Source organism: Pseudochaenichthys georgianus, chromosome 4 (genome assembly GCF_902827115.2).
Source record: "Pseudochaenichthys georgianus chromosome 4, fPseGeo1.2, whole genome shotgun sequence".
NCBI lineage: Eukaryota > Metazoa > Chordata > Actinopteri > Perciformes > Channichthyidae > Pseudochaenichthys > Pseudochaenichthys georgianus.
Genome location: NC_047506.1, coordinates 11,931,916 through 11,946,223, shown reverse-complemented (window position 1 = coordinate 11,946,223; position 14,308 = coordinate 11,931,916). Strand labels below are relative to the sequence as shown.

Sequence of the window (14,308 nt, the reverse complement as noted above, 5' to 3'; positions counted from 1 at the left end):
TGTGTTTGTTTCATGTGAGGAAAAAGGAGCATCTGGAAATTATTAAAAAAAAACTATGCCGACATGCCAGCTGTGCATGGTCAAGTCACATAGAATCAGCTCCTTTATTAAGTACAGCAAGTTGAGGCATTTGCACAGGAAATCAACATCTTCTGAACACATAATACAGGGTGGCATAATATGCATAGAAGTACCAGGGACTTTTATGCAAATGTCTTTAGTGTTCTTCTTTCAGTGAAATTAGCTCTAATACAGAGCCGGATACAGTGTACAGTCTACATTTCGCATTACTCAGAATGTGTATAGCATTGCTTTCATTGTTCCACTGTCAGAGTCCTAGATTAAAGTGGAAGTGCCTCCATGTCGAGTTCAGGAATGGGCGCAGTTGTGTAAACGGGGCAGTCACTCTTTCTGCATGGAATGTTCTCTATGTAAACCGCTGGCTCCTCTTTGTCAACCCTCATTCCCTTTGACCTTTCCGAAGCCCCGACCCACAAACTGCCGGAGTTGCTGCGTTCCAGTCCCTCTTTTTACACATTTGCCATGATAAGAGGCTCCAACTGCCCTGAATAAGAATCATCATCCTCCAATGGAAATAAAGGGTCAAAGTGCACAGGAGTAGTAGATGGGAGCAGGACAAGTGGGCACAGAGGGAAAGTGGCTCTTCCTCAGCAGGTAAGAGGGGCTTGTATATTGATTGACAGGGAAAGACCTCTAGACAGAGGGGTGGGGATATACTATCCAAGGTTCGGCAGGGGATAGGGCGGGGGTGGGCAGTACAGCGCTAAGCTCAGGTGTAGCGCGGCATCTCGCACTGTTCACAGCGGTTGAGGGCGGGGTGGTTGAGAAAGGTGCAGCTTTCACAGTTCCAATGGGCTCCTTCGAAGTCCTCGTCCCTCTGGGGCCCCGGCACCGGCACCGGCTTTGGGCCCGGCTCTCCTTCAAAAAACATAGGAGAGGCCATATATTAAAAAGGGTGTTTATAAATGTGATAAAATGAATAACCCAAAAATGTAAGAGTCGTCAATTTAGGGCGAGAAATTAACCACGACTGTCACTGTCTGTATGGATGTTGACAGACTAAGAATTCACTTAATGGCAAGGTTTCTAGTCTGGTTTCCATGGCAACACATTTCTGGAGACCAAAAAGTCATTTCAGGTTTTTGTCTCGGTTTTTCAAATAAAATCTTTCAAATCTTGAATGTACTGCAAGACAAAGGGGACAAATACTGTTAGTGAGCAATGACCCAACTGGTCACGCATAGAAACTCAAATCTGTTCCTTAGCAACAGGTTAACTTATGATCAATTTACAGACCTATTTTTTCTTCCCTTCTTTACAAATCCCATTGAAAAACTCTCATGACTAACTCTTATGTTGTGAGAAATTGAAATGTCTCACCTTTCTTTCCAGGTTTGGGCGGCACAATAGGACCGGGCTGAATGTGGTCATAAAAGTTGTTCATTGCTTTTGGATCAAACTTTTCTGTGGAGGAAAACCAGAAACAGAAGTTTGTTAGGAAGTGTCCATCCTGAGCAGGGGTCTAATGCGTCCAGCTGGTCTACAGCTTTTCTCTTGAAACTCCTGCCTGACTGCCGTGTTCAGACAGCATCCTTATTCATTGCAACAAAGAGGAATGAATAAAAAAAAAAAAAAGTTAAATCCATCTCAATTTCCACAGAAAGGTCATGAAACATCACCTGGCTAGTACTTTGTTAGTCAACCAAATGCATGCACTGTCCTCCTGTTAGACCAGTGGTTCCCAACCTGGGGGGCACTCCCCCCTTGGGGCGCCAAAGATCGCAGGGCCGCCAGGCCTCAGATGATTTGAGGGCAAATATCATATTTAGACTTTTTTTTTTTTTACATATAATTGTAAAGCAATACATGATTGTCACTAAAAGCCTTGTCTCTACATTACAATAAAATATAAAAAATAATTGATTAAAGGGAAAAGAAAGTCTGGGGCTCTCTGCTGGAACTGCTACCGCCGTGACCCGACCACGGATAAGCGGGAGAAGATGGATGGATGGATGTATTGATTAAAGGTGGGGTAGGTAAGTTTCAGAAACCGGCTCGAGTGCACTAAAATTTGAAAGTACACAGCCGAAAAGAATCCGCCCCTTCCTTCAGACTTCCTTACAGAGCACCTCCTCCAACACACATGAACGCGCACATGACTTAGGTTGGCTATATAGTTCAGGGGAATTGTAAACCATACAAAACAGATAATTACCTGTCCAAGAGAAAAAGAGCGACCACGGCGTCAGATTTCAACTCGGTGTGTATGGGGGTTATTCCCTATCTTTATTCAAGAGCGTGGTATTTAAATTTGAGAGCATACTTTATTGATTTCCTTCACTCAAACCCTGTCATCGCACCAAAGACAAACCAAAGAGTAACCGCCCTTACGGGACGCTGTAATAAGTAAAGCGAACGCACCCGCAAGGACACCTGGCCTCCTATTGGTTGAGGGATTTTGACAGGATTGTTGCACAAAAGTTTCGAGCGCGCACAGAATAAATCTGAGAGCAGAACAAATCTGTAAGCAGCAATATATCTGAGTGCAAGCGTACAGTTTGAGCAGAAGCAGAGCAAATCTAAGTGCAAGCAGGCACTATTTGAGTGCGAGGACAGAGTTTGAGGGAAATAAATACATAAAGTATGCTCTCAAATTTAAATACCACGCTCTTGAATAAAGATAGGGAATAACCCCCATGTGTTCCATCAGTAGTCGCCATCGTTGAAAAGCAACTCCGACATTGACTGTGGTTTGAATTCTCCTAGTTTCCACTAGTAGACGATGTTGAACCTAACTCTGCCATGGTGAAAGTGGCCGCCTGTTGCTGGCGAGTCATTGAAGTACTGCTGCAATGCACGCCCAATGAGGGCACGAGATACATTTGTGCGTGCGCAAGATGAAGGCTGACAGACAGGGCGGCAAGCCGGCCCGGCTAAACGGATTGGTTGTACTTTTTACAGTACTACGGCTTCCACACATACAATTTTTTTATGGATTTTTTGTCAAAGCACTTAAGATATTCATTGCTATCGGGATGTTAAGAGCATTCCATAGAATATAACAAAAAGTGTATCTCGAGCCGGTTTCTGAAACTTACCTACCCCACCTTTAATTAATTTGAATAACAATTCAAGTTAGTAGCTAATAAAAGGCATAAGAAGACAGACATTTATAATTATTTCTTTAATAGAAATGTTTCTTCTGCCCGTAAAGTGTCCAAACCAGGCTTTTCTGGATAAGCGCATTTTTAAAAACATAGTCATTGTCCATGCCGGTTTCAATTGGATTATCTGTCACAGTTGCTCCGATCAGATCGGTCTCCTCCATTTTGTAGATTATTTACGACTTTTGAATCCACATAAACACATCGGCAAAATCCGGCTTACTTTGAGCATGTGTTTTAAACAGTGTAATGCCTTTGTGAATTGTTTCCACTTTCGCGCCATCCTTTAATGTCTTCATACAGCGGGAATCCAAATGAATTAATCCTGAGTCCAATAACCATCAAAGTCACTCCATAGTGCTCCTTAATTATGCTTTCATCCTCCTTTAACAAAATTCTTCACATTCATCCAGTTTGTGACAGTAGTTGTAGCATTTTGAGACTTTTAAACTTTAATTACCGCTGTTGGGGGCCCCCCCCCCCCTTGTGTGTGGGGGGGAGGGGGGCCGCAACTTCCAACAGGAGTCATTAGGGGGGGCTCTTGGGAAAAAAGGTTGGGAACCCCTGTCTTAGACTCTTTTGGAACATGAACAACAGTGTAGTCGTAATGCTCCCTTGAGCATTGGTTTGGTTAAATGAATGTTGCCGTTTTGACTTTCAAGAGATCAACAATACTCTCATAGTATTATAAACCAGGTGCATTGTTTTGGCACCAATAAGACTTTAAGTGCATGAGTCTTGGATTTTTTTAAAAGCCAATTGGGTGCTTTGTTCAAATCAGATTAATCACAACATTTTTAACAAACTATTTAATTGTCTGCTTGGATGCATAGTTTTAGCAGCATCAAAAAGATATATAGGCCTAACGGCTCCAGGCTTGCAGTTAAAGTGATTAACTGATTTATTTTTGCAACTGGAAGGAAAGTTCTGAAGTTCAATGAACTGCTTTGTGAAGCTGAGCTCAAAAAGGTACGCAAAGATCACTCGCACAAATTACACAACCTAATTACCACAAAAGGCCTACAACACCATCCACACTGCACATATTATTTCATCCCTCCCAATATTATTATTAAATAGATTTTTTTTCCCAATAAATAAAACCGGCCGAAGCCTCAAATGTCAAATACCAAAAGTAACAAAAAAAAAGAAATCTCTGTAAATAACAGAAAAAGGTAAACACAGCTGTGTACACCTGTGTAACTTTTATGATACTAACTTTAAGCTTGCGCATGTATTCTCTGCCACTGATCACATAAACATGCTTAGCTTATAGTGTTTAGAAATAAACAGAAAATACAATGCATCCAAAATACATAGGTTGAGACTGAAGGGTTGTCCAGCAAATCCAATTATTTTGCGGCAGCTTTTTTCCTGCACGTTCTACATCGACAGAGCAGGCCATTCATAATACCCAGTGAGAGAGGGGCAATGGTGAAGGAAGTCAGCATTAGATGCTCAGAGAAGAACCATTGTTTACATAACAACTGCTGCCCGGGTGCTTCATCATTTACAGCTTTATGGAAGAGTGGCAGAAAGAAAGCCAGAGTTACAAACAACTTGCATGACATGTCAGCCAGTGTTTGCTAAAAGTCTTTGTGAACACTGAAACAAAGTGGAACAATGCTCTGCGAGTTTTCAGGCACACCACCATCCAAATGTTCATGGGCACTGGGCTGGTTTTAAGTAAACTCGTGACAGTCTTCAGCCTGCTGCCAGTTTGACTCTTTCAGCTTCCAAAAACAACACTTCTTGTAAATATGTTTCCACACACTGAGGTTAATATCAGGGCAATGCCGTTATCAATTACACAATCAACAATGACCATGTACCGAACACTGTGCATGAACCCAATAAGGGTCAACCTTGCATTGGCCCAGGTCCTGTCACAGACTGGTCATTTTTGCATCAGTGTGCAGTGTGCAGTGTGCAGTGTGATGGAGCCTCGTCCATCAGTTAAGAGCCAGCTCTGCCTGCTGCGGGGGTTGGCTCTTTCAAGATCAATGCTTCAAATAAATCAGGGACACACTTCAAAGACTTATGTCGCAATGTGCATTTGTGTGCGTGCGTGTGTGTATGTATACCTCTAGACTGCAGTAGATCCGTCTCCTTCAGGGAACAGTCGATATCAATCTGAAGTTTTCTGTTCAGACTCCGCAACCGAGTCATCTCTTCAGGCTGCAGCCGGCAAAAACACACAACCCAGTTCAATTAGAATACATTTGGGGAGTAAAAAACAACCAATCTCTCCTTTCAAACTTTGTCTTACTCGTAGGAAATTGTTTCGAACATTAGTTTGTATGATTGGTATGGCAATTTCTCTGGACTTTTCTTCACCTTAAATGAAGTTTTTAAATGGCAAGTAAAGCTTGATTTTTGATTCAAATTCTGCCTTTTAAAAAACACACATGACTTAGTCCAGTCTAAAATATTCCAAATACTGAACTAATGATAGTTTCCCAGCCTCTTGTTGTACCTTATCTTATGTGATCATGTCAAATAGCACCAAAAGGTTGGTGTTGAATATGACTTACTCTGGGTATAAGACTGGTGGAGTTGACTTTTCGAAAGCGCCTTTGAAGCGTGTCATATTCCATGTTGTTGACATCGGCCTTCAGGTTTTCTAGTTTCTGCTTCTCCATGAGCAGCTCCTTCATTAGACGCTCCATCCTGGCACGTTGGTGGAGGAGGAGAGCTGGGGACACACACAACAAACACAACATTCTTGAAATTGGAAAATAATAGAAAATATATTTCATATAAAACCTTTTTTCTCACTTAAGGGCATTGTAAATACTCCATGTGAAAATAAAAGCAACCCTCACATTGATATACAGGGGCTGAATAAACTAGTAAACACATCTTGTGAAAAAAAACACAAAAAAGGCAGCAACACTGACAAATTGTTGGCCAACTCGCATGTTGACTTCCACAGAAGTCCAAAAGCACATCCAATGTAAACACCGGCAGAAGGTCAAACACTTGCAGCGCAACGGATAGTAAGACAAACAGGAAACCCTTACCTTGTGTGTAGGCATAGTCATCGGAGCCTGAGCTTGAACGTCGGGGCATGTGCTGAAACTGACTGACTATGTTGCCTGGCAGAGCGGAGATGGGCAGGATGGGTGCAGGGGCAGCGTTGTGCTCCCCTTGGTCTACTATGTTGAGAAGAGACTCTGCTTCGGCAACAGGAGGCGAGCTGAGCGGCCTCTGGGGCTGGACCCCTGGGGACACTTGGATTTTGAAGGTGTATGCAGACTGGCCTGGCTGAGGAGAGGAGGCAGGCCGGGGTCTTGCAGGGCCTTGATGCTGTAGGTACATCCCAGGATGGAAGGCTGCTTGGCCTGAAGGTCCAATCATAGTGATGCCCCTTGAAGGGGAGCTGGGCGAGGGGCTGGTGGCCATGTAATGTGCTCCCTGGGGGTGGGGGGTGTGCACAGGTGAGTTGCTGCGAGGTCGCGGCCCCTCCATGGTAATCTCTATCTGGTTATTGAGGGGGGTTTTTGTGTGGTAGGGCCTATATACCGCTTGCTGTTGCTGGGAATGTTGCTGGTGATGAAAGGGCATGCTGGGAACAGTTGGGGAGCTAATGGGGAGGAAGACATATTGCTGGTGCTGGGGCTGTTGTTGGGGCTGTTGTTGGGGCTGTTGTTGGGGCTGTTGTTGGGGCTGTTGTTGGGGCTGGACTTGATGCTGAGGGGAGCTGTAAGGTGAGTATGTGGGAGTACTATAGGGAGACTGCTGATGCTGATACACTGGCGCCCCCGACGAGGACCAGGGGGCCGGCTGTGGGCTCTGGGAGGGTGAGGGTCGGATATACAGGGTGGCATTGTTGTTGTTACAATAGTGCCCAGGGGGGATCTGCAGGGCCTGTGGGATATTGGGTATACTTTGTGGAATTGTGACTGTTATCGGGTTCATAGTGTAGCGTGGGACAGGGGTGTATGTGGGAGACATGCCCTGCATTGTGGGCGGAGGAGTGGGAGTGCTAGCCGAACGGCTTTGATCGTTCATGAAGAAGGGATTGTATCCTGGGGAAGGGGCCATAGTGGCGGGGGCTGACAGTGGCTCAGGGTAGCTGGGTCGCTGCGGTTCGATGTGACTGTCACTGGTGCTGTGCACAAGAGAGCGCCCTACTCCTGCTGCCCCTCCATTTGTGTTGCTTGCATCTGAGCCCGGGTATCCAGGGCTAATGTGCAGCATGTGATTTCGATTCAGTAGGCCCTCATCTGGACTGTGATGGAACTCTCCATACAGGTATCTGTTACTCTCCTGAGCCAGCAGGTGGCAGCAAAGATCCAGGTTATTGTTGTTCTGAGAAGGCAACAGTGAACAATGTCAGTTATGCAGTGCAGATCAGTCATAAGGAAACATCATAAGGTATACTATTATTAGTGCAAACACAGGAAGATATTGTTCTACGGACAACATAAATGTCCAAATAGCTTTTTCTGAGCATGTGCATGAAAAAGGTGTGCAATTGTGTGTTTACCTGCAGCAGGCACTGTGACACTACCCCCTCTGGGATTTCTGGGAAACGCTGCTTGAGGTCCTGCAGGATGTGGTAGTCCAGCTGAGAGCCTCCCTGCGCCATCCTGAGCCAGCACAGAGTCAACGAGCCCAGAGCTGCAAACGCTGAAACAACCGATCTCCGCTCATCCCCTGAATGTATAGAAATGATATAACAAAAACTGAAGACAGAACTCAAATGTCGTGGGAGCGCTCTCGATAATCCCATCAGCACTGTTGGCCTGCCAAATGCCTGTCACACACCCAAATGTGTCAGCAGTAATTACAGCGAATACATAAACTGAGTTGTTTTAGTGGGCATGTCCACCTGAAACAGAAATACCCACGAAGAGAGGTGAAACAACCCGATTCAAACACACGAACACAGAGAAAACACGCCGGTGTCACTGTCACTCGTTCAAATCAGCACATAATAGCTAGCAAGGTGCCTGTCAGTCTGTTGTTGTTTGTTTAACCATACTGTTGCACCGAGCAACGACGACATACCAGTGCTAGCTAGCAGGCTAGTTATCAGTATCTGTTAGCTTCCGTGCACCACTCAAACAAACAACCGCACCTGTGTGCAGTGTGGCTACGACAGGAAATCAACAATCCAGTGACATTGTCCGATGTTACCCGCCACTAAGCCAGCAGCACACTCCCCGAAACAAGTCACCTGTTTAAACGAGATAACTCATATTTCACTGCCTGCCAGCTAACATTGCTAATGCTAACCTTAGCTTGGTGATGTTCGCTGGTCAGCTGTCACAAGCCTGGGTGTTGATGGATTATCTAGCTAACCATGCTAAAGGCAGCGAGCGTTAGCCACTGAATGCTATATAAAAACTCACCATGTGTTAGGAGTCTCCTTCATGTCTCGGGCCATAGCTGAGTCCTGTGGAGAGCTGTGATGTTTCTGAAATGTTACGCCAAGATTTGTCAATCATTTGTTTTGACAAAACAACTTATAGTTTCACATTCCAACGTCAGGCCGCTGCCGCTGGGCTGCTGTCTATCTATCGCGATAATGTCAGATTTCCCGGACCAGGAAGTTGTTCAAATCGGCTGGATCGACGCTGCCGCTACTGCGCATGTCTGCAAGCAGTGCGTCTGATGATAATGTGGCAGAACTTAAACCTTGTACTATTTTCTACTTCAAAGCAACACATGTTTCCTCGAAAAAAGCTCAATTCCTATAGATTTGAAGTTTTTCCACAAACTGGAACTCTTAAATCTATTCTGCCTATGCCAATTCCCATTGTACATATGTTTAACACATGCAGATGGTCAGTGTTGGAGAATGAGGAAGAAAATGTCTGCTAGACCTTTTATTATTATTATTATTATTATTATGTAATACTTATTAATTAATTATACATTAAATGTTTAGGTTGTTCCTCTTATAAACTAAGAGATGTTTTCCTCCAGAGAGAAATTATTCCTGCAAATATTAATTAATCCAACAAACCTTATTCAGCCATGTCATAAACTATTATTATTGACCTGAAGTTAAGCCATCATACTCAAAAGCTTTACTATAATTAAAGATCATGCAATTAAAACGTTGGTTCAGTAAAAGTGTTATACAGTCAAATGTTGTTTTACTAAATGCTTTTGGAATACTATTATTGCTTCATGTTTAGCATTGTGATACTCCTTTGTATACTGTTGGGCAGTTTGATTTTCAGAATACTAATCCAAAAAAGATCATCATATGTTTGTGGGAGAACCACTTAAAAATCCTACTTTACATTAACATTGTTCTCAAAAAGGAGGATGAGCTCTCAATTACTTACTCCTGAAAGAAGTGTGTGTGTGTGTGTGTGTGTGTGTGTGTGTGTGTGTGTGTGTGTGTGTGTGTGTGTGTGTGTGTGTGTGTGTGTGTGTGTGTGGTGTGTGTGTGTGTGTGTGTGTGTGTGTGTGTGTGTGTGTGTGTGTGTGTGTGTGTGTGTGTGTGTGTGTGTTACTACTTTTAAATCCAGGCTGAAGACTTTTCTTTTTGTCGCTGCTTTTAATTGAACTATTCATATCTTAAACTGCACTGTAACTTGTATCCATGTATTTTTCCTTTTAATATTTATTTTATTAGCTTTTCTTTTTTAATGCTTAATGTCTTTCATTTTTTGTAAAGCACTTTGAATTGCCTTGTGTTGAAAAGTGCTATATAAATAAGCTTGCCTTGCCTTGCCTTGTGTGTGTGTGTGTGTGTGTGTGTGTGTGTGTGTGTGTGTGTGTGTGTGTGTGTGTGTGTGTGTGTGTGTGTGTGTGTGTGTGTGTGTGTGTGTGTGTGTGTGTGTGTGTGTGTGTGTGTGTGTGTGTGTGTGTGTGTGTGTGTGTGTGTGTGTGTGTGTGTGTGTGTGTGTGTGTGTGTTACTACTTTTAAATCCAGGCTGAAGACTTTTCTTTTTGTCGCTGCTTTTAATTGAACTATTCATATCTTAAACTGCACTGTAACTTGTATCCATGTATTTTTCCTTTTAATATTTATTTTATTAGCTTTTCTTTTTAATGCTTAATGTCTTTCATTTTTTGTAAAGCACTTTGAATTGCCTTGTGTTGAAAAGTGCTATATAAATAAGCTTGCCTTGCCTTGCCTTGTGTGTGTGTGTGTGTGTGTGTGTGTGTGTGTGTGTGTGTGTGTGTGTGTGTGTGCGTGTGCGCGTGCGCGTGCATGTGTGTGTATCTCTAATAATATCATGTCATATTTGACATGCCTGTGTGACTCTACAGTCTGCATGAGAAGAGATCAGTCACCTGATCTAAATTCATTTTTGCATGACTTGATAATAGTTTGTTGCACGCTGACATGCACTGACCACACTGTAATGTGATCAAATGAACAGAGAGGATGTAGCCATGTGGTAAATATATATTTATCTTATTACCCAGTTCATATTCAGTTGTTCAGGCTACTTTAATAAAAACAAAAGAGAGAGAGAGTTAACTATAATATATGGAATGTGTATTAATAAGAGATTAACTACAACATGTGGTTGTTAACAAAGAGATCTACAAGCATAATGAAATGCTGCAACAGCAAAGTCAGGATGTTGTCGTCAGAGGCACTTGTCTGTGTTTTCACTAGAGGGCAGTGAGAGATCATTTAATCCTGCACAAACACTCACACTTAAGACAATAACAGGAAGGAACATAAAAGGGTGTCTCTAAAGAAAAATGTACACTATGGTTCAATTTGTTTAACAGTCGAGAGGGCAAATACGCATTTTCCCACATGATTTCTACAGATTAAGGCAAGGACAGTAACATGAAAGTCTTAATTATGTAATGCCAGTGCATGTGACCAACAGTTGAGTGCTGCACAATTACAGTAGCAATCTTTATTTAGTCTCTCTGGGTTGTCATTAAGCCACTAATTCAAAAGTATGTCTCGTCTTTGCCAATGCCTGATAGCTGAGAGGGCTGACATTAGGATTTTGAATACTGCACACATAGGAAAGACACAAGGCATTAGACCATTTCAGACCAAATTATATATTTTGTATGTAATCAAACTTTAAACGTTTGAAGACAAAAAAGTATTTTCTCTCACTGTGTGCCTTTAAAGTGACTTGTTAAGAGTGTGGTGTGCTCTTTCTACAGGGCACCTGTTCTGTATAGGGGTTGCTGTTATTTTCTTGTTATAGTCAACGCTCTGAAATTCTGAAATGTATTCATTGCTTGTGAAGTTTAAGAGAGAAACGGCTAAAAACGTTGTGATTGTATGCATACAAATACTGAGTGATCATATAGATACAATAGTTGAATTAACTGGGTGAGATCAGATTTAGACGTTAATAAGAAATAGTTTTTATTGCATCAGGCAGGATTCCACTTGATGAATATGTGTCTGTGCAGTGTAATTGATTCAAGTGAATGAAGTCAAGTCTCTTTGGTAATGCAGTCTGATATTTACTTTTGAAGCTGAGACTGTTCAGTAGAGGTGCAAACAGATGGCATCATGTGTCCAGCGACCACCAGCACATGGTACAGTTTTGACCAGCTGAGCCACTCTACAGAGTTTTCATCAGGGGGGGGTGGGCTGTACCACCACAAAAAACATTTATAGGGGTGTCAGGGCAGAGCTGCAGCAGCTGAGGTCCGGTCTGACTCAGGTTAGCTGTCCTTACAGTCTTGATAAGTCGCCACAACTGTGGTGCTATTTAAAGCCGCCCCTTGTTGTCCCTGATGCCCCGCAGGACTCAGAACAGAGGAGGACGGAGCCCCTTTAGCCCGAGAGTTCAGAGAACAGACCCCCACACAATACATGAATTAATCTGAGCAGGAAGTGTACAGACGACAGGGGGAACGAGCCCTTCAAAACAATCACAAGTCCATACGGTGCAGATAGGTAAACCAATTTCATGTTTAATGTTCATATTTAACTTTCAAAAGGCTTTGTTAAGGATTATTAGAAATCAAATAATCAAACACATGTCAAATACAACAACATAAATTAGAAGTTCACGCTACCTTACACATAGGCTACGTTGGCTGGAGGTCTATTTCTTTTGTTCAGATTTGTTGAATTGTGTTTTTGCAAGTGATGAACTTGCAGCTGTCTTCAAGTTATTTCAACAAATGAATCCCAAATCTTTCCCATTTCTTTCTCTTCCAATCCTTCTCTGGCTCTCAGATTTCACAGCACAGTATTAGCCAAAGCTTCGGCCCTCTTGTTGGGGGGGTTTCCCAAAGCCTCACCACCTCCAACTGAACATAGTGAGCATTTCTGACATTTGTAACCCTCACAGTTTATCTTGACATTTACCTTTAACCATTCTTAAGCAAATCATGTAATACATTGTGCAAAACAAGGTTTTAAGTATAAAGCAAATTATTATTTAGGCAGTGATGAAAAGTATCTGACAGCCTGATCAGAGCGGAGGTGTGCCACTTCTCAAATACATCTCTATAACATTCCTTGAATACTTGAATACTTGGGGACTTTACCATGGATGTACTTGGTGGGTTTTCTGCATGCAGCCTTTTGGCCAGTGAGTCAGCAGCTGTGCACGGAGCCATTAGAGCAGACAAAATGTGTCTGCTGCAGACTTTCTATTTACATCCACCCTGTTTTAGAGAACTGCTTTCTCATCTTAGTTCAAGTGAAGACTTAACCATCATAACTCTGAATAATGCTGGGGGCCTATATGGATTTGCTCTGGATGACTAGATGGGCCAATGTGACGAAGGTAACTTGGGTAATATTGCACTTTATTAGCGTGATTGCACAGTACAGTTGACATTATATATTTGCACATAATTTATACTAATTATTGAGGTAGTATTTTTTAACTGATTAAACCGTATTTATTGGAATGTCGTCTGGCAGGTGCCGGTCGGGTCCTCGGCTCCGCCTGAAAAGATAGGGGAGTTTGCGAGAGCGCCGAGAGTAGTTATGCTAAGGATGACAGCGGTTGAGAGTAATCAGGGTGCAAATAATATGTTGATGTCTGTGGCTGATGATTGTGTGCACCTGGTGTCCTGTGTTGTCTCCTCCCCCCTCACCTGTGTCTTGTTAGTATAGGTGTATTTAGGTGCTGTTTCCTTGTAACTGGGTGTGTGTGTGAGGTCCTTGTGGCTGCAGGATGTGTGCAAGGAGAACAGCAGGATTGAGGCTGTGAACTTTGTGTACATGATTTTAATAAATGCCCACGTCGGGTTATATTTTTGGACGTTCTGCCTCTGCCTCCTTGCTTGGTCTGGGCCGCTCAACGGTCAGTCTCACAATTGGTGTCAGAAGTGGGATTTGACCAAGTAAGGAGTTGAAAATTACGAGAGGAAAGAAGAGGGACCAAAGAGAGGAACCGCGGCTGGGGGTGGCTATGCCTGGAACGGACCAGGGGGCCACGGCTGTTGAGGCAGCAGGAGACGAGAGGCAAGCAGGAGGAGCAGCGTTTGCAGGCCGAGGAGGCGGATCCGGACCCACGAGGAGTCGACAGAACCTGGGTCGTGCTAGAGGCAGACCAACGCATTACAACAGGACAAAACAGCTTCCGGATAAGTGGCATCACGACATGGTTGACAACGGCTTCACTGGCCCCGCTGGAGGTGGCGGCGTTGAAACCGGGTGGCTGACTGGTTGTCCCGAAGCCGAGACTGTAAAGACACTGTGCTTCCTGGGGAGAGGGGGAAGGAAATGTGACGATAACTTCGTCACTATGGAATGACGGCTTCGAGCCGGGTAATATTACACGTTATTAGCGTGATTGCACAGTACAGTTGACATTATATATTTGCACATGATTTATACTAATTATTGAGGTAGTATTTTTTAACTGATTAAACCGTATTTATTGGAATGTCGTCTGGCAGGTTATGCTGGTGTAAGGATGACAGCGGTTGAGAGTAATCAGGGTTCAAATAATATGTTGTCTGTGGCTGATGATTGTGTGCACCTGGTGTCCTGTGTTGTCTCCTCCCCCCTCACCTGTGTCTTGTTAGTATATGTGTGTATTTAGGTGCTGTTTCCTTGTAACTGGCTGTGTGTGTGAGATCATTGTGGCTGCATGATGTGTGCAAGGAGAACAGCAGGATTGAGGCTGTGAACTTTGTGCACATGATTTTAATAAATGCCCACGTCGGGTTATATTTTTGGACGTTCTGCCTCTGCCTCC

At 43.3% G+C, this 14,308-nt stretch overlaps 1 protein-coding gene and 1 long non-coding RNA gene across 2 annotated transcripts; one reads left to right on the top strand and one right to left on the bottom strand.

The window, feature by feature from the left end:
- Positions 1–34: 34 nt before the first annotated feature.
- tab3 (TGF-beta activated kinase 1 (MAP3K7) binding protein 3) lies at positions 35–8,759 on the bottom strand. Its single transcript, XM_034080705.2, has 7 exons — positions 8,546–8,759; positions 7,678–7,847; positions 6,209–7,499; positions 5,720–5,880; positions 5,270–5,363; positions 1,402–1,485; positions 35–939 (listed from the first exon to the last, which is right to left on the bottom strand). Exons 2-7 carry the CDS (start codon positions 7,777–7,779, stop codon positions 791–793), a joined length of 1,881 nt encoding a protein of 626 aa, XP_033936596.1. The 5' UTR covers positions 7,780–7,847; positions 8,546–8,759; the 3' UTR covers positions 35–790.
- Positions 8,760–11,898: 3,139 nt separating this feature from the next.
- Positions 11,899–14,290, top strand: LOC139433749 (uncharacterized). The gene is made up of 2 exons (XR_011643137.1): positions 11,899–12,042; positions 12,328–14,290. It is a non-coding gene; the product is annotated as an uncharacterized lncRNA (long non-coding RNA).
- Positions 14,291–14,308: the final 18 nt, after the last annotated feature.